This window comes from Ananas comosus, linkage group 1 (genome assembly GCF_001540865.1).
Source record: "Ananas comosus cultivar F153 linkage group 1, ASM154086v1, whole genome shotgun sequence".
NCBI lineage: Eukaryota > Viridiplantae > Streptophyta > Magnoliopsida > Poales > Bromeliaceae > Ananas > Ananas comosus.
The window spans coordinates 20,932,109-20,950,500 of record NC_033621.1 but is presented as its reverse complement, the minus strand read 5'-3'; the positions used below and the strand labels follow the sequence as shown (position 1 = coordinate 20,950,500).

General features: G+C 35.1%; 1 protein-coding gene across 1 annotated transcript; it reads left to right on the top strand.

The window, feature by feature from the left end:
- Window positions 7,499-16,641, top strand: LOC109719900 (uncharacterized protein slr0889-like). The gene is made up of 12 exons (XM_020246740.1): window positions 7,499-8,008; window positions 8,092-8,220; window positions 8,777-8,971; window positions 11,098-11,145; window positions 11,232-11,360; window positions 12,293-12,417; window positions 13,348-13,458; window positions 14,754-14,862; window positions 14,953-15,071; window positions 15,245-15,398; window positions 16,076-16,220; window positions 16,305-16,641. The coding sequence occupies exons 1-12, from the start codon at window positions 7,895-7,897 to the stop codon at window positions 16,358-16,360; spliced, it is 1,434 nt and encodes a 477-aa protein (XP_020102329.1). The 5' UTR covers window positions 7,499-7,894; the 3' UTR covers window positions 16,361-16,641.

The window sequence follows — 18,392 nt, the reverse complement described above, 5'->3', positions numbered from 1 at the left end:
AAGTACTAGGGGATATAAGATTCGTCACGCTAACTTAATCAACCTTGTTGGGGAGCCGCACCTTACTGGAGAGCCGCACTCTACCCACAACAGTTAACAATATGAGAGTCTCGCCTCCCTATTGTATAATTCTAGCTCAGCTGAGACTCATCTTATATTTTCGACTGGTAATTGGCTCTGATATCAACAGTGACACCCCAATTTTCCAAAAGGTCATCCATCCTAGGACTAAAGTGTGCTAGGACGGGAGTAATCCTAGGATGAACGTTACAAAATATAAAAGTTAAAATAAAAAAAATTAGAACTTCAGTGGGCCTTAATTAAAAAAAATTATAGTTGAGGAGTACCTATATATTTTTACCTATATTAAAGGAAAGAATACTATTTGGTGCACCCAGCATATAAGTAAATTTTTTATACTTTATTTTTAAAAACCCAATATAAAAATTTAAATCCCGAGAGTTTTTTTATATAGAGGCTTTGCATTTATAAAATTATATTTTAATTTTATAATATTAATTATTTAAAATTAGGGTTGGTGTATCTAATATTTATAGATCGGATGTAGTCAATTTGTTTATAAATGAGGAATGGGATAGGACGAGAACCTTCGAGTGTATATTATATCTTAAACACTGTATTGATAAAACACTATTTTTGAAATTTAAACTCTAATATTTTGCGCATAGAGTGATTAATCCTTTTATATAGTATAGATTATATCTATCAAATTATATTTTGATTTCAAATTAAGAAAAAAATTTGATACATGCTATATTTTTTTGAGAAAAATGTAGCACACTTCCGGCTTCATTCATTCAGGATATGAACTTAGCTACATGGGTGAGGCAACAAGGCCTCTAAAGAGATGAAAAGCCGGACAAAGATGAAAAAAAATAAAAATAAAAATAAAAATAAAAATCAGTGTCTCTCCATAGGGCGAAGTTTCCCTCACAGGGATGTCACCTGTTTAACCTTATAGCAACCACGGGTTGGATCAGTCTGATTCCTCCTAAAGATCACACAATTTCTGGTCTCCCAAATAACCCACCAGCAGGTAATTAGTCCAGATAAACTATCGCTCATGGACTGAGACCCCATCCTTCCGCTCCGTCTGTCCCAAACCATATGCACATCTTCGGCCAAATCTCCTGCTCGGACATCCTCCAATGACATCACCATAAGAAATTTGAAGAATACACATTGAGAAAAAAGGTGGTCTATTGTTTCCATATCAGACCCACACGGCACACAATTCGTGTTGCCTATCCATTCTTTTTTTAACAAATTATCTACAGTAAGAGGTCTCTTCTTGAGGACGAGCCAGCAGAACACTTTAACTTTTAATGGTATGCAGAGCTTCCAAATTTTGCAGGTCCGTCCATCCCTCGTCCCCCCGTCACACATTGCCGAATATGTTGACTTCACGGTAAAATGCTCGTTGGGGCTCCACCGCCAATGCACACTGTTCGGTCCCAATCCAGGTTTGAAGGAGGAGAGCCGTGCCTTGAGGGCCGAGATGCATGCAGTCATCCTGTGGTCACTAGTGCTGGTGCTACTTAGAATCTTGTCCCAGCACCAGCCGTTACTATTTGAGCATTCATTGATTTTCAATCTTTTACGAGTTGATGACCGGAACACCTCAGGAAAAGTCGAAGAGAGAGTGGTTTCCCCACACCACCGGTCTGACCAAAAGTCGATAATACGCCCATTGCCCAACTTGTAGCAGACTCCCCAGTTGAATATATCCTTTTGACTTAGAACGCCCTTCCACCGAAAGGAGGATGGTCGAAAGCACCTGCCATCTTTTAGTGGTCTTCTTCTAAGATAGAACAGCTCACGAATTATCTTGTTCCATTGCAACTGAGACGCCGTAAGAAAATTCCACCACAATTTGGCAAGGAGGGCTTGATACATGCTATATTATTGTGGAACAAGTGCATGTAATTTTTTTAAAGTGAATATGGGAGAATAGAGAAAACACGTGTCGCCTTCGTACCACATGATGTGATGGAACTCTCCTTTATTAAAGACTCTTTGTAATTTATATCATCTTGGTTTTGTCTTTTGTTTTCACTCAATGTTTAATCAAAAGCGTCATTGAAACGGCTAAACTTAAATCATTAGATAGCACAATAGTCAATCATATATGTATATATATTTTGGAAAATCCAAATTTTCATGTGTGCACTTCAAAAATGTAATTCTCGGACATAGGCTTCACGAATTTTGAATTTTACATTTTCAGTTATTTTGTCGAGAGTTAGTGTATTAATTATTCGATATAATTATTGATTATTTTTCCCCAAGTGCAATATAATCAACTAAATGTGCCCCTATGTGATAGTGGTACTTGTCAGTCTTAATTGGGCTTTTTTGTGATTTAAAATTTTATGGGCTTTCTGGGCCGCCCAATATTTTATCGGCCTTACATGAGAGCCCATGTTAAAATTTTCACATGTGAAGATGAGTCTCACATCTATTAATCTATATGAATCCCCAATATTTTTTGTCACATGCCAAGTTGTTATTCACCTTCATCAGTGTGTGACCATTCATATTCCTTATGGCAAGTTGTCCTTCATCCTCATCTGTGTGTCAACCTTTCCATTCTCTTTATCAAATTTTCAATTAATGCATCTAATTAATACATCTAAATCTATCTATTAACCTATATGAATCTCCAATATTTTTTTTCCACGCGGCAAGTTGTCATTCGCCCTCATTAGTGTGTGACTCTTTCCATTCCCTATGGGAAGTTGTCTTTTATCCTCACCAGTGTGTCATCCTTTCTATTCTCTTCATCAAATTTTCATTTTTTGCATCTAAACGGTCTCATTACCAAACTTTCAATTAATGCATCTAAATAATTCCACTGCCATTTACAATCCTTAATTACTTCTTTCTCTCCAATTAATCTATCAACCTATATAAATTCTCAATATTTTTTGCCATGTGGTAAGTTGTTCTTCACCCTCACTAGCGTGTGACCCTTCCCATTTCCTATTGCAAGTTGTCCTTCACCCTCACCAGGTGTGACTTTTTCCATTTACTTCATTAAACTTTCAATTAATGCATATAATTAATGCGTTTAAACGGTTTCATTACCAAACTTCCAATTGATGCATCTAAATGATTTCACTGCCATCTACAATCCTCACATCTTTCTCTCCAATTAATCCATTATGATAATTCTCTTTCCCTCTACTAGACTTCTAAGTAATGTATCCAAATTATTCTTTGCTATCTGCAATCCGTACATCTTCATCCCCAATTAATTCATTAATTCTCTCTCCCTCATCTTTTTCTTTACACCGTCGCCTCTCTCCCTCCCTCTCTCACTAATGTGTGCCCATCTCCCTTCTCTGTCGCGGTCGAAGAGATCGTTGTCATCTTCGCTGTCACCATCGCCAGAGAAGGCGTCGTCGGTCCCATCCCGGGCACCAATAGTGAGGGACCTTTAGTGACTGCGGCAAGTGAAGTACACAAAAGAATATTTGATATTTTTTTATTATTAATTACTCCTATAGTTGCTACCCGCTGCGAAGCGCGGGCTCCTTTATTAGTTAAAACTAAGACATATTGATGTTGTATATATGCTCCTTTATTTTCAAATTAATTTTTTGGAAAAATATGAGAATTATACTCTTGATTAGACATACGCACGGCACGGACTGGACAGGTGGCGCGCAGTCCAGGCACACAGTTCATTTTGTTTTATTTCATTCTTTGAAATTTTGTATTTAGCCCTAACTCTTATTTGGCCGTATGAGCGGCGCGCGGTTCCAGCACATAGCTCATTTTGTTTTATTTTATTTTTTAAAATTTTGTATTTAGCCCCTAACCCATATCCCATATATTACGGGCACTTTCCTTATGTTGCATTGCACGGAATTGAACCATTGTACCTTCATCTTCCTACTATATGCTTGTGGGAGAGGGTTACCTGAGATTTCTATGTTCTACATTCTTACCGACGATTTTGCTCGATTACATTGCCTATTCTATATACTTGACTGGATCTCTGATAGCTTGTTGGGTTCGTATTGCACCACCCTGAAACCAGACCGATGGGATGGACGGTGGTCATTGTATCGCTGGAAGTGACTGCCGAAGCCTCAAACTTGGAGGGACAATCTCGCTTATAGTATAGTGCTTTGCACGCCTTGACTTACAGGCTTCATCTAATCCTTTCTTCTCTACAGTTTTCGCTACTTAATTTCTGCTCAAAACTGAAATTGAATTATTGCATTTTAAAATTACTTTAAAAAATTTTTGCTTAAAGATTAGAAAGAACTTTTCCAATAGTACTTGTATTATTGTCAATGTATCCCACGATCAATCTATGGATTGTAAATGCTGACAAACTATCCCAAAAATATTTTCTGATGGGAAGGGCGTATTCATCATATTTAAAAGCTCAACTACAATGCTCACGAATATCGACCCTACTTAATCCATCTGAACGTTAAATTTATTATTAGATCTCTTGCCATTATGTCTATTGTGAATCACAATTCCACTCAATTTATTCAACTTATCCAACTGAATTTATTAATCTCTTGAGTCTGTTGCCACAAGGCTTGTGGCACAAAGTTGAGTGCGTTTTAACCAATAATAAACCACCAACAAAAATTTTTAACAACTTTATCATATATAATATGGGTCCGGCTACTATACTATTATGAGTATGATCGCTCTCGTACTCATAAGTTGTTTTCGATGATAGAGCTTCCGAATCGACGATCCACAACGTTAAACGTTATTTACAGCATTTAAAACTTCTAGAAATCAAAATTTATAATTTTTCGACATCATTTACCTTACGATCAAGAGGTCACAAATTTGACAATTTTTAACGGCCGGTATGGGATACTTGCTAGTTTAATGGTGTAAAATAATCAGAATTTGTTGAATTTTTGATAGAAAATTCTATTCACTACATAGATAAAGATCAATAACTCCGATCTTGAATTGAAGGATCCGATTATCTTTTTTTAGGACGTCGTTCGATTTTGACCGTTCATTTTATGCCCACTTGATGGACTTTATTATGATTTCGAAAATTTACGAAATTAATTTTCTAGAAGTTTCAAATACTCTAGATCATATTTAACAGAGTGGATCGTCGATTCGGAAGCTCCATCATTGAAAACAACTTATGAGTACGAGGGCTTCAATACTCATAATAGTATAGTAGTCATAGCCTATATAATATAATCAATTATATTGTTACGCCAATTATTTTACATATATAATATAAACTTGTGTTTGAACTGGTCCAAGCATTATTATCCCACTAGTCCATTAATGGGTCCTAATTAATGTTGGGTCCAAGGAGGTGTGTCCATTTTGGTGCTTGTCTGAGGCAAGTGTTGCTTGATTGGCACAAAGTGAAGTACCAAAAATAGGAAAAACAATGTTTAGTGCTCCCCAAGAACGCTTCGTTACGTACATCGCCACATATCACTTTTATTTCTATCCAAAATTATAAATTTTTTAAATTTATTTTTTAAAAAAATTTTAGTGTTAAAAAATACCGAAAATCATTGGATAAAGGCAAAATAAATACATGCAAGTGGATCGGACGCTCCCAGGGGAGAGCTCCTCACCGAAGCTTTATTCCAAAAATAGTACTTTCAGGAAGTAAAATTTTATCAGTTATTTAATTTACGAAATTGAATATAGAAGTTATTTTACAAAAGTAATGTAATCTTATTTTTTTAATTTTGGCTTAAAACATTCTGAAGACACCGAATATGGAGAATCTATGTAAGAGATGATGTTCCATCTTTACTTTAATCTTTGAATTTATTTTAATTTTGAATTCTAAGTTAACTTTGAATTGGAATTCAATTATGAATCCAAATTTGAATTCAATTACACTTTTGAATTCAAATTTGTCAATTTAAATATGATTTAAATTTTGCAAAATTTTGAATTCTAGTTTTAACATTTAAATTCAAACTTAAACTCGAATATTTAAATTTAAATTTGAAATAAATTTTCAGCAACCAACTTCAACTTGAACTTGGAATTCAAATTGTGAATTCAATTGCATGTTTTGGATTTAAATTATAAACTTATCTTTAAGCCTAAAGCTATTTTTAAATTAAAAATTTAAATTTAATTAATAATTGAAACTTAAATCGATAATTTTATTAAATTTGATAACTTAAATTAGTTTTTAATGAATTAAATTAGATTAATTAACTGCACACTTACAATTGATTGAAATTGTCAAACTTAATTAACTATAAAAAAAATTAAAAAAAAATTTAGACGCTTAAAATACTCAATATTAAAAAAAAAATTTAAAGTTGAAGAACCCATTTTCGAAAGCTCTATAATTGAGAGGAGATGTAAATCTTATACCTATACATTAAAAAATTATCATTTTTGTACTTATCACATCAATGTATTTATTTTTTTACTATAACTCATTTGAATTTTTAAAAATCTTAACATGATGTATGTAAGATCCATACTTGTTTTTTTGGAAGTACAAATAGAACATTTTATCTTTTTAATCTATTCATGAGGTCATCCAAATTTTACTGTTTGTGACAACACCCGTTCATCTCCTTTTGGCCCACGTTAGGAATGTTAACGGGTCGGATTCAAGGCGGACTTTCAAATATCCGAACCCGAAACCAACTCCAAACCTGAAATCCGAAATTGAATCCGAACCTGATGAATTTTAAAACTTTATATCCAAACTCATAACTCGACCAAAAATTCGAAACTCGAATCCGAGCCCGAAACAATTATTTCTACTTTTAATATTTCAAAATATATTACATTAAATCTAAATTTTTAAAATATAAATTCAAATATAAAATTAAATTTTTATATACATATTATATATAATATAAAATAAATTAAAAATCCATATCCAAACCCATAATCTGACTAACCGAAATAATTATTTCTCCTTTTAATATTTTAAAATATATTATATTTAATTTAAATTTTTAAAATGTAAATTCAAATATAAAATTAAATTTTTATATACATATTATATATCATGTAAAATAAATTTGGATTCGGATTCAGATCGGGCACGGTCAAAATTCATATCCGAATTTATATCCGTCGGATTTTTATTGTTAATATTCATATCTAAAATTATATTTATTTAGTATCGAATATATTCGTTCTGTTCGGATTTGAAATCGAATAAAATTTCGAATGTCCGTACCTATCGACATCACGAGTCCACGATTATGGATGATATCTATTATGCGATACTTACATCACATCATTAATAATTAGCTAATTATATATATTTGTAAAAAATATTTTTTAAATAGCCATAAATATAATGGGCTGGATTAAAATAATTTGATTGATTAGAAATACTGTTTTTCACGTCACGGGGCTATAGAAATTCTCTGCAGCTTCTGCCCTATGGAATGTACTTGGTAGCGCTTTTTTTTTTTTGAGCAAATGCTAGGTGCATAATTTTCTCCACCTTTCTGACTTCTGAGGCCACCCCACACGGCCACACCTCCCACTAAGGGAGTTTGTTTCGCTTTCACCACTTGTTGGTGTCGCTCCTTTGCCCTCTTGCAGGAAGCACACAAATCATCCTTGGCAGACAGATACCAAGCCCACCAAAAGCGAGCAGTCAAGACTCAAGAACCCACCACCATCTGCCAGCCTGCCCTGCCTGCAATCCTCCTCCGCCTCTCTCTCTCTCTCTCTCTCTCTCTCTCTCTCTCTTTCTTTATCCCTCAACCACACACTGCTCTCACCTCATCACCTCAAACAAATCCCCCCAAGTAGAGAACAAGTAGAGGTGAAAGAGAGATAGAGATAGAGATAGGGATAGGGATAGAGATAGAGAGATAGAGATAGAGAGATATAGAGATAGAGAAGGGGAGCATTGGCCATGGCTTCTTGGGACCTCCGAGAGCTCCCCCAGAAGCTCTCCGCCCACCTTACGCCTTGGAGCCGCTCAATCCAATTCTGGGTCCGCGCCGCCGACATCTACTCTGGCTACAAGGTTCCCTCTCTTCCTTACTGCGCCAATTATGGGCTTTGGGCTTGGCGTGTGGAGTTCACCATTTTTTTGGGGTGCTGCTGCAGGCGTGCCAGCTCCGGACGGCGTTCGTGAGGGACGCCGAGAAGCGGGACGCCATGTGGGAGCGGCAGCATGAGGTCGCGGCGGAGAAGATGTTCTCCCTCTGCTCCGAGCTCGGCGGGCTCTTTCTCAAGGTAACCGATCTTCGGAGGATCCTACGAATGATGGGTTTTGCTCAATTTGGATTAGAAATGGCGTGTTAGACGTTGGTTTGCGGAAATATGATATATGCGCTCTAGATGTTTGATGAAATGCTTCTGAGAGTTTGTAGGATTGTTTCTGGTCGCTTAAAAGAGCGACTTTTGAATGCATGAGTTGTGTTGTAGAACAAAATTTGACTTTTTTATTAGAAAAGCTTCGGCATTGGTATTCATTTCAAGTATATGTAGGCATGATTTGCATGTAAAGATTGCAAATTTATGAGTGTTATGTTGAAAATTTTGAACTTTTCTTCTCTTCTCTCTCAAAGAAATTTAATTTTACGAACAAAGAGTACCTGCCCCCTCAAGTTTTCGGACATCCTTTGGTGATACTGTTCTCTAAGTGAGAGTTAAAACTTCCAATTTTTGTTCCTTAAAGGATTTCGGTATATAAAACAGTTTCTGAAAATATGTTCTTGTTTTTGATACAATAATTGATTCCTATAATTTGAAACCTTAATGATTCTTAACACTACTGTATTGTAATTAGGCTGCTCAAATTCTGGGTAAACCGGATTTAGCCCCGGCAGCTTGGGTGAGAAGACTTGTCACATTGTGTGATAGGGCTCCGGCCACCCCGATCAAAGTGGTTGAGCAAATATTGGAGAAAGAGCTGGGGAAAAGCTTTGGAGAGATATTTGAACAATTTGACCCTGAGCCTGTTGGATCTGCGTCGATAGCACAGGTTTGTGTTGATAGTTATCATGCACTTCTTTAGATTTGAAGAATTGCTCAACCTAGAGTCTACAAGGATGTGATCTTGTTCCTGTTCCATTGGAATTTTTATGTATTCACTAATCCTAGTATTATTTTTGCCTTAAAAAGATAGAAAGCAGTTGCAACTATTTGATTTGCTTTCTTATGGCTGTTTTTCTACATATTATGAAGTGGCTAGTCAATCCATTAATTATTTCTCTTTCATCATTACATATCTAGAAAGGAAGTAACGACACTAGAAAGATAACTTTTTGACTTCGCCCAAACAGTGATTAGAATTGGAAGTCAAAATATGAATGTAAGTAATTGAACCTACTGAATATTATCACTTGAAGAGAACCAAATTAAGATTGCGTTGATATTGCATGATAAGCATCAAAAAGATTTTAGCATCTATGATTTCGAAAATCTTATGCAAGTACTAATAGTTTTGTTTCGATATGTTATTGCGCAATGGACATTCTAGTGGATAATTTAGGGTAGGGACTGTTACAATGTTATGGAAATTATTGAGGTTTTGAATGTTGATCATATCTTAGATCGAAGATTATGGATCACACGATGCCTAGAGAATTGATATCCTCCAACCAAGGTTCCCTAATATAAAGAAATAATAAATAGAGGGTTTTTCAGGAAGATGTGTTTTCTCTCACTAAATCTAGTTTTTTATACTGTTAGTACTTAGTAGTTAATTTTGCTGAAACTGTGAGGAAGAGAACGAAACAATGAAAAATGACCCAAGAAGAAAGGTTGGCGTAAAATTGGATTCTGGATTAGAGGATTTTATATTGTCTTGAAGTTACTAATTCCTTTTCCTTGAAAATGATGAAATGGCTCAAACCCAGGAAACATGGACAGCCCAAAAATTTGGTTGGTGTTGGATACGTTTCCATTGACTGTTCCTTGGCAAGTGACTGTCATGTGTTCAAATTTTGAAAATGTGAAAAATATAATGTTTCTACGGACTAGCCGCCATTAGTACAGGAATGTATAAAAATATGATTCTTTTCCATATGTGAGAATTATTGAAAACGTAAAATGTATCCCATCCAGATCTTGTCCTTTAGAGCTTTCAGGCTGCAAAATCTGATCCTGTAGATGCAACAATATTCCAATTTGAACAATCACTTAAGTTACTTTGATATGTATTTTATAACGATAATCAGAAACTGACATTTTCAACTAAACAGCACGAGTAATAGTTTATTACTTGATATTGCTTGAAGGCATTATATGGTGAAAAGTGGTGAACGTACTCAATTGTAATCATATATGTGGATTCTTTCTATCTTGTGATCACCTTCCTTTGCGTCTACCGAAAAGACCTTTGTTGATGGTTCTTTTATACTGCTTATAAAAGTGGTAATATCTTTAACCTATTCTACGTGAAGCGGCATGAGTTTAATGTGGCGTGGAATTAGTGAATATGTAACATGGCATGTAGCATAATAGCTAGTGAACATGAAAGGCTTGGATGTGTTTAAGTAATTATGGATCCTTTTGTTGGTTACTGTGATGATGCCGATGAGTGCTATTGTGCAGCGGGTTAAGAAAACCTGATATTGGGTCTTGTTGCATGCAGTGGCATAAATTGCCACTGTTATGTGCCAGCTAGGATTCCCCATTCATTCGTTAAATATCTTGACATCTTCGATTGCTACCTTTGTTTTACGTCATGATCCTAGAAGAATTATGGTTTTCCTTTTTATGTTGACTTGTCAAAAAAAAGAAAAGAAAAAAGTACATAAGTAAAATGGTAATGTAAATTACGCGAATAGCTTATTGTGAAGTTTATTCATGTCCAGTTCATTGTGATGCTTGGTTTTTTAGTTGTACATAAGAGGCAACTGTATTTTCCTTGAAAATCTTAGTATAATTTGCAGTGGGGTGATGATTATCAATTTCTGAATATAAGTTCATAGTTCTGTTATAAAACAATTTATGCACGGGTTTGTTAAATTCTTTTACTAAACTAATAAATAATTCATTATTTTGTGTTCTGGAATTTAATAAATTGTTTTTATTCAAACGTATCATGAAATTTAATAAAAACCGAAATTATTTTCCTGGTTTGATTCTTACATCATCTACTAGGTACATCGGGCAAGAGTTAAATGTGCAAAAACAGATGTTGCTGTTAAGGTATGGAACAATTAAAGGTTGCAATAATCGGTTGCTTCCATTTGTTATGTGCTTATGGTTTATTGATGCCAATGAATATTTTATAGGTGCAACATCCGGGTGTTCAGCATTTGATGATGATAGATATCCACAACTTGCAAGCATTTGTCTTGTTTTTACAGAAAACAGATATTAAATTTGACCTATTTTCTCTTACCAAAGAGGTTGAGAAGCAGGTATTGCTGTTTTATTATGCTCCATTGTATTCCTGTGCAAATCTTTTCCTAAACTATGTTGCTTTGGTAGTTTTCGGGCTGCTTTGACTAAACTAAAATTGGTTGTGCTGATAACATGTTTCTATCTTAAGATACATGGTTACAACTTGGAGTTACACTCTGTCAATATTTTTTATGTTCGTATAATAGCTCATTCACACTTCTTAGTTATCTTTGAAAAATATTGGAAGCTAGTAAGCTACTGTGTGATTGAATCAAATTTGAGGCCAATAGTGGTCACAGCTCTGAAGGTTGGAGGGATTCCAATTCAATTTCGCTTGAAACTTTAAATTATAAGTCAAATCGTCATAGTTGGAATCAAGTTGCAAACAACATTTAGCTCCAGTTGTTGCTTTTTACTATTTGAGTTCTGTAACTTCTGTTTCCACCAAATCATTCGATGAAAAACAATATTTATCTTTTTGATGGTAAACTGAGTCACATTGGAGATAGTAACACGAGGGAAATAGAATTGAGATTTCTTCAGAGTGTTCTGCCTGTATTTATTTTTGATCTATGATATCCAAGAAACTTAGGTCCTTTTTGTGGCTGTCCTCTAGGAAACAGGTACTGACATCGAATGTATGGAGGCTCATCTATCACTAACAGTACATTTGAGAAACCTTAAGATTAATGAACATTAAGGAGTACCAATTGCATAATTTCAAGTGTGCATTTCTATATGCCTGTTTTATCTTAATAATAATAACAAAATTGAATCTCAATACTAAACAATCTGTTAAATCCAGTTACTCTTATCCATGATCTAACTTAGTTACTTTTAGGTTGGTTGACTTGTGCAGTTACATTATATTGAACTGGCCCATACTAAATTAGATTACTGCTCATAAATATTGCATCATGATTTTGATGGATCTTCTATGCTTTCAAAGGTTGGGTATGAATTTGATTTTCTCCGAGAAGCCGAGGCAATGGAAAGAATCCGGCAGTCCTTTTGTACTAACAACAAGAAGTCTCCTGTTTTGGTGCCACGTGTGATGCCTGGCATGGTGAGCAGGTATTATGTAAAAACCGCTGTAAAGCACCAAATTTGGTTAATACTGTATATATTGCAAGTACTTATGTACTTAGATACGGGCTCATTAACTCCAGTGCACAAATAATTGAGTATTTTATGCATGTCCATGTCAGATTTGGATGCCATAGTAATTAGATACTATATGGGTACATGTTGGTTGCTTATTTTAAGAATTTGTTATTTTGAAATTAGGTGGAAAATGCAGATAAAACTACAGCAATAAATCCAACTGCCTCTCCTTAAGGAAGTTCTTAATAAGGTTGTGATCAATTGGACTGCTGCAAAGTGGTGTTGAACAAGTAGTTATTCTAGCGCTCTCTATTACTCTAATTTTCTAGGTGAAATGACATTCTTCTGGCTTTTGTAGAATCAACACTTTTCTCTCTTACTAGGAATTGTATCTTTAGTAACTCAAGAGGCTGCAATAAGAACTTCGCTATGTACATCGTCAACATACTTTCACGAGAGAGTTGCTGCAGGGCCTTAATGTTCTTTCTTTCTTTTTTCTCGTGAACCATGAGTCACTTGTTTTTTTTTTCCTTGCCAAATTTAGTTGATATAGTTTTTGATTTGTTGAACTACTATCATATCATCATATTTATTCGCGATCATTGCAACATTACATATATATGCTCTCTAGGACGTAAATGTAATCATCCTTTATTGCTTTCCAATTCCAAGTTATGGTTGTTATGTTGCATGATCTGCCAAAGTTTAGTCCCTTTCTGGTGTATCTTTCATGTGATGTTTAAGGATTTTCTGATTCACAAGTGGGATGCTGTAATGAGAATTTTTTTTCTCATGAAGTTGTTTCACTTAGTTTGTTTTTCCTTGCAATATGATGCAGCACATTGTTTTTCTTCATTACATTACTATTCCAATTAAACATGTGTTGCTTTATTTGGTTAGGAAGATCTTAGTAATGGAGTTCATCAATGGGATCCCAATAATGAATCTCAGCAATGAAATAGCTAAAAGGGGTATAGATCCTGGTGGTAAGATTGCGGCAATGGCAAAGCAGTAAGCTCCTACATCATTCTAAAGAGTATGCTTTCTCTTTTCCTTTATCTTTATTATTAGGAACAATTTGCATATCTTTGTATTATATGCCACTAGATTAATAATTGAAATTGATTAGTCACCTCTTGAAATTAGTACTCATTGGTAGTTGATTAGAACTGAAAGTCGTAAGGTTGACTTTTCTCTCCTAGATTGCAGGTAGATTCTACACGAGAATTCTTTGCAAATGAAATCATTCCAAATTGATTAGACTAATAATTGAAATTGATTAGTCACATTCTGCATGATTTTATTCTTGAGTTTCATTCTAAATGTCATTTCATGGTGGAACACTTTTTTATTTGATACAGTCCAAATGTTATCTCATGTTGGTACCTGTTTATACTACATTAGTATTGACTAGAGGGGAAAGTCTGTAGTGTCTGACAAGTTCAATTAAGTGACAGTAACTTCATTGAGTATGTTCTCTAGTAATATCATGTTTGTTTACATATTTGATGCCTTATTATTAGTTAGTAGTAGTAAGAATCCATCCTTTCTTTTTGAGATGAGGTTGTCTAAGCCTTTTGGGTCAGCATTTCTCATTGAGGGTATTTTGTTTCTTTGGAGATCATCTTACCACTTAATAAAGTAGCAGTGTAAGAACTGACAGTGACAACTCGTGGGGTCTCTGGTCATCTTCAGGTCTGATACTCATGCTAGTTTTTGACAGCTGTAATGATTACCAAATGACAACTGTGACACCCCAGTAGTCCCGCATTGATGGGAAATGAATTATGATTGGAAAAATAAGGATCATGAATTCTAATACTAATAAATAGGCTTAATCATTTTGCATCGACGGTTTGGGCCCAACAAGTTATTAATGCTAGTGGGCTGGATCATTACAGCAACCATCACTAGTTTGATGTTGATATTTTAAGATAGCTAATATTCAAAATGCGAAGATGTACCATCCCTGTTGTTAATAGGAAAACGCTAGAAATACATAAAGCCCAAGATGTACCATGAGAAGTCCGTAAAAAGCAATTATGCAACCAATGTGTTTAGGCGATTAATTTATATTATTGACCTTGTATCTGCATATTTCTAAACTTACCTAAGCGTACAATTGCATTTGTAGCTGAATAAATGGCTTTTTTGTACAGTTGTATAGGCCGTGGTATTAGCTTTTATGCCGTGTACCTAGTTCCGCTTCCTTTTTAAGTTGGACCATGCTTTGAAGCTTATCTATTTTTCTCCACCAACTAGATAAGTGCATTCATTGTTTATTCGAAAAAAATGTGTTAATGCAGGAAAATCTTAAAAAACCTGACGCTTGCTTATGGCCAAATGATCTTGAAGGATGGTTTTTTCCATGCAGATCCACATCCTGGAAACATCCTCATCTGCAAGGACTCAGAGGCGAGTGCTCTTGCAAAATACTTCTCACTTTAAGATCTAGTCCTTAGGATAATGGTAAATGCTCCTTTCATCATGCCTTTCTCCTATCAGGTGGCTTTACTTGACTATGGGCAAGTGAAGCAACTTCCCAATGACTTACGGCTTGGATATGCAAATCTTATTCTTGCAGTCGCTGACAATGACTTGTCAAGAGTTGCACAAAGTTACAAGTACTCTCATATCCCTCGACCTTCTTTCTTTCAATGACCATTTCTTTTTACTGTTTGAGCTACAAAATATATGACAATAGTTTGATTATTAGATGACCTCTAATATACATTAGTATTGCTTTTATTTTGTTGTTATAAAATCTCTGAATCTTATAGCTAAGTCGTCCTCGTAGGGAGCTCGGTATAGAAACCTTGGCTACATGTGTGAATGTGCAACAAGAACTGCTTCAACTAGCTCAAAGAATGTTCGACACTAAACTTCCTCCTGGGGTAACAGTGATGACACCATTCTCTGAAGAATCTTCATTGAAAAAAGTGGCTGTTCGGGTATGATATTAATGAATGCAATTATTCTTGGTGGAATATATAGATGCCACTTTCTTTTATTTGGCAAAATGGTGCTGCATTATTATTATTATGTAGTTGGTACAGTTTTTCTCCAAAATGATAACCGTAGGCTTTGTTGTTTTATATAAACCTGTACCTCAATATCATTATATGCGTAAAACTTTCTCATTAAGTAATTAGCAATTTAACTGTAACCTTGTTGTACAAAAGCAGTTGGAAATGTACTACAGTTCCGAATTAAACTCCGAACACAGCAAAAATAAAGGACTTCCGGAGTTTATGTGTAAACAATTTTGTATAAAATTTGCATTATACAACGTAGACATCTCAAGAATCATCATATATAGTTTTCTTTCAAAACTGATGTGTAGACCAAATTAATTGTTGTATATCACTGTTTTGGAGTTCCAAGACATCAACCATGATATTACCAAGCATACTGTCAATGCTGTTCAATAATATCTGATACGAAAATAGAATTCTCTCTCTATCCAAGGCACAGCGGCACGGGCCGTGCCGGTGCCATGGCAATCCTCGCCATCTCCAAATTATGTCATCTTTTTTATACCACACTGATCTTTTATAGTTGCAAACTTGCAATAGTTGTTTCTTGCATATTATAATTCTTATAGTCTACATGTATCTATGTTCTTTAGAATTTCCCGGAGGAGCTTTTCTCTGTTCTCCGTACGATGCAATTGTTACGAGGGCTTAGTGTTGGATTGGGTATCAATTACTCTTGTGCAGAGCAATGGAGGCCAATTGCCGAGGAAGCTTTGTGCAGAGCCGGAAGACTAAAAGGTAATTTCGACCATTGTCATCACTGAGTTATATTCTGAAACTCAATATAGCTAACCATCTCAGTAAGTTGAAATTTTGTCACAGCCGAGGATTTGAAAGCGCGTAAAAGGGGCTTCTTCAGAAGAATATTTAGAAGATGACAGATCCCGAGCACCGGCACAGTATGAACCCTGATCCTACTGCTCCTGCTCTTCGAATCTTTCGTTGTAGAACATTGTTGATTACTTGCACATTTATTAATGTCTTTATTACATGGCATTATCTAATTTCTTTCCATTTATGTGAATTAAAATTTGTTTATAAAACAAATGCGACAATGTTTATTGTTATTTTTAAGCGACGCTGCAGATTTTCCGTAACGGTGCTGTTATATATTGTTGATAGGCGGACATTTTATTGATTTATGCATGCACTTTAATAAGAGAATCGCATTGAATTGTCAACACATCAACAATACTACATTTGAGTTTTCTCAATATTACTTTTGTGCTTTGAATTCCTCATGATGTTGCCTTCATAAAACGTCAGTGGATGCATTGGCGTTAACACATTAACAAGGTCAACATTATGGAAACATCAAACATTATTATGTTTTTAATAGTACCGCAATAGATCTCTATAATTTTATTCTTATTTGTAGTTAACCTAGTAAATATATCTATACCCTGCCTTAATTTATTCTAATGTACTTTGTCATATTTTCCAAAAGAGAAGGGGGTCAGAAGAGTTGTGCATAAATCATCATAACCAACGGCGACCAATCCGTTCCATGCCGCGGGAACTTATATGCCCAATATCGAGGAGGCTTATATAAAAATAGGGATAATTACCTATACACCCCTCAAAATTTTAAAAATATTTTATTTATTTATTTTTTATTTTTTCATTGTATCCCTCGTCTATTTTTTTCGTTATTGGAAAATACTCTTGCAGTTATCACTCATTAAGTTAACTTGAGTTATGTTAAACATAAGTTAAATATCCACTAGAGTTAAAAAAAAAAAAAATCAAAAGGCCACTTTTACCCTTAATTTAAGGACAAATTAGAAATGTTCGTGATGATACAATGGTATATTAGAAAAGATCAAAATTCAAAGGTTAAATTACAGAAAATTTTTCTGTCAATACCCGCTTTTTCACTTTCCCCTCCTATTATTTAAAACCTATACTTTGCCTCCTTAAAAAATAAAAAATGTTCACAGAAAGGTACACCGTGACAAAATGACCAAAATGCTTCTCACCATCTTCGTCTTCTCCCCCAACCTCGCTCAGTCGTCGCCCCTCCCATTCCGTTCTTCGCGCCTCGCTCAACCGCAGCTCTGACTTCATTTTCCTCTACATGCTCCTCCGTTCTTCCTGCACTGGCGTTGCCCCTCCATTTCAGCGACAATAGGGAGGAGATCGGAGTGGGCATGGACAGAGAGGCGTGCGAGGGCGAGGGCGAGACGGCGAAGGAACATGTGAGCATGTGTATGGACGCGAATGGAGGGGTGGGCGAGGGCGAGGCGGCGGAGGAGGGCAAGGCAGTGGTGTAGGGCAAGGCAGCGATGTAGGGCGGCGAGGAAGGAGGCGGCAGGGAGGAAAGGGTATTTTGGGTATAAAAAATATATAATAATAGAATATAAACGGAACCCTAACGGAATACTGACGATGGGGGGCCAAAGTAAACATTTTTTATTTTTTATTTTTCAAGGGGGCAAAGTGTAGGTTTTTAAATGACATGAGGGAAAGTGAAAAAGTGGGCATTGACAAGGAGATTTTCTGTAATTTAGCAAAAATCAAAATACCTTTTATGTCATAACTTAAGAGTAAATAAGAAAAGTCGGTGCTGGTATAAGAGTATATTTGAAAGGGCAAAATAGTAATTTTATAAAGATAATAGTTATTGGCAGAATTTAACTCTAGAAGTATATTTGAAATAATTTGTAACGCAAAAAAGAGTATTTTTAATATTAGCCTTATAAAAAAAGGTAAATCAGAAAGTCAGAAATTTTTAAAAAATATATAAATAATTTCTCCATAAAAATATAATATAATAATTAATGTTGTTATTCATTATTAATTATTAGCATGCTTATACAAATGTCAACTATCCAGACATTACCGACCGTCCCTAAAGCAAGTGGCAAAGGGCTTGGTGGTTGGTACCCGAGACCCAAGTTCGAATCCTAG

Coding starts and splice junctions, on each gene's coding strand:
- LOC109719900 (XM_020246740.1), top strand. CDS start 7,895: ATGGCTTCTTGGGACCTCCGAGAGCTCCCCCAGAAGCTCTCCGCCCAC. Junction 11,361..12,292: donor CCAAAGAGGTTGAGAAGCAG/GTATTGCTGTTT, acceptor ATGCTTTCAAAG/GTTGGGTATGAATTTGATTT. Junction 16,221..16,304: donor CAGAGCCGGAAGACTAAAAG/GTAATTTCGACC, acceptor ATTTTGTCACAG/CCGAGGATTTGAAAGCGCGT.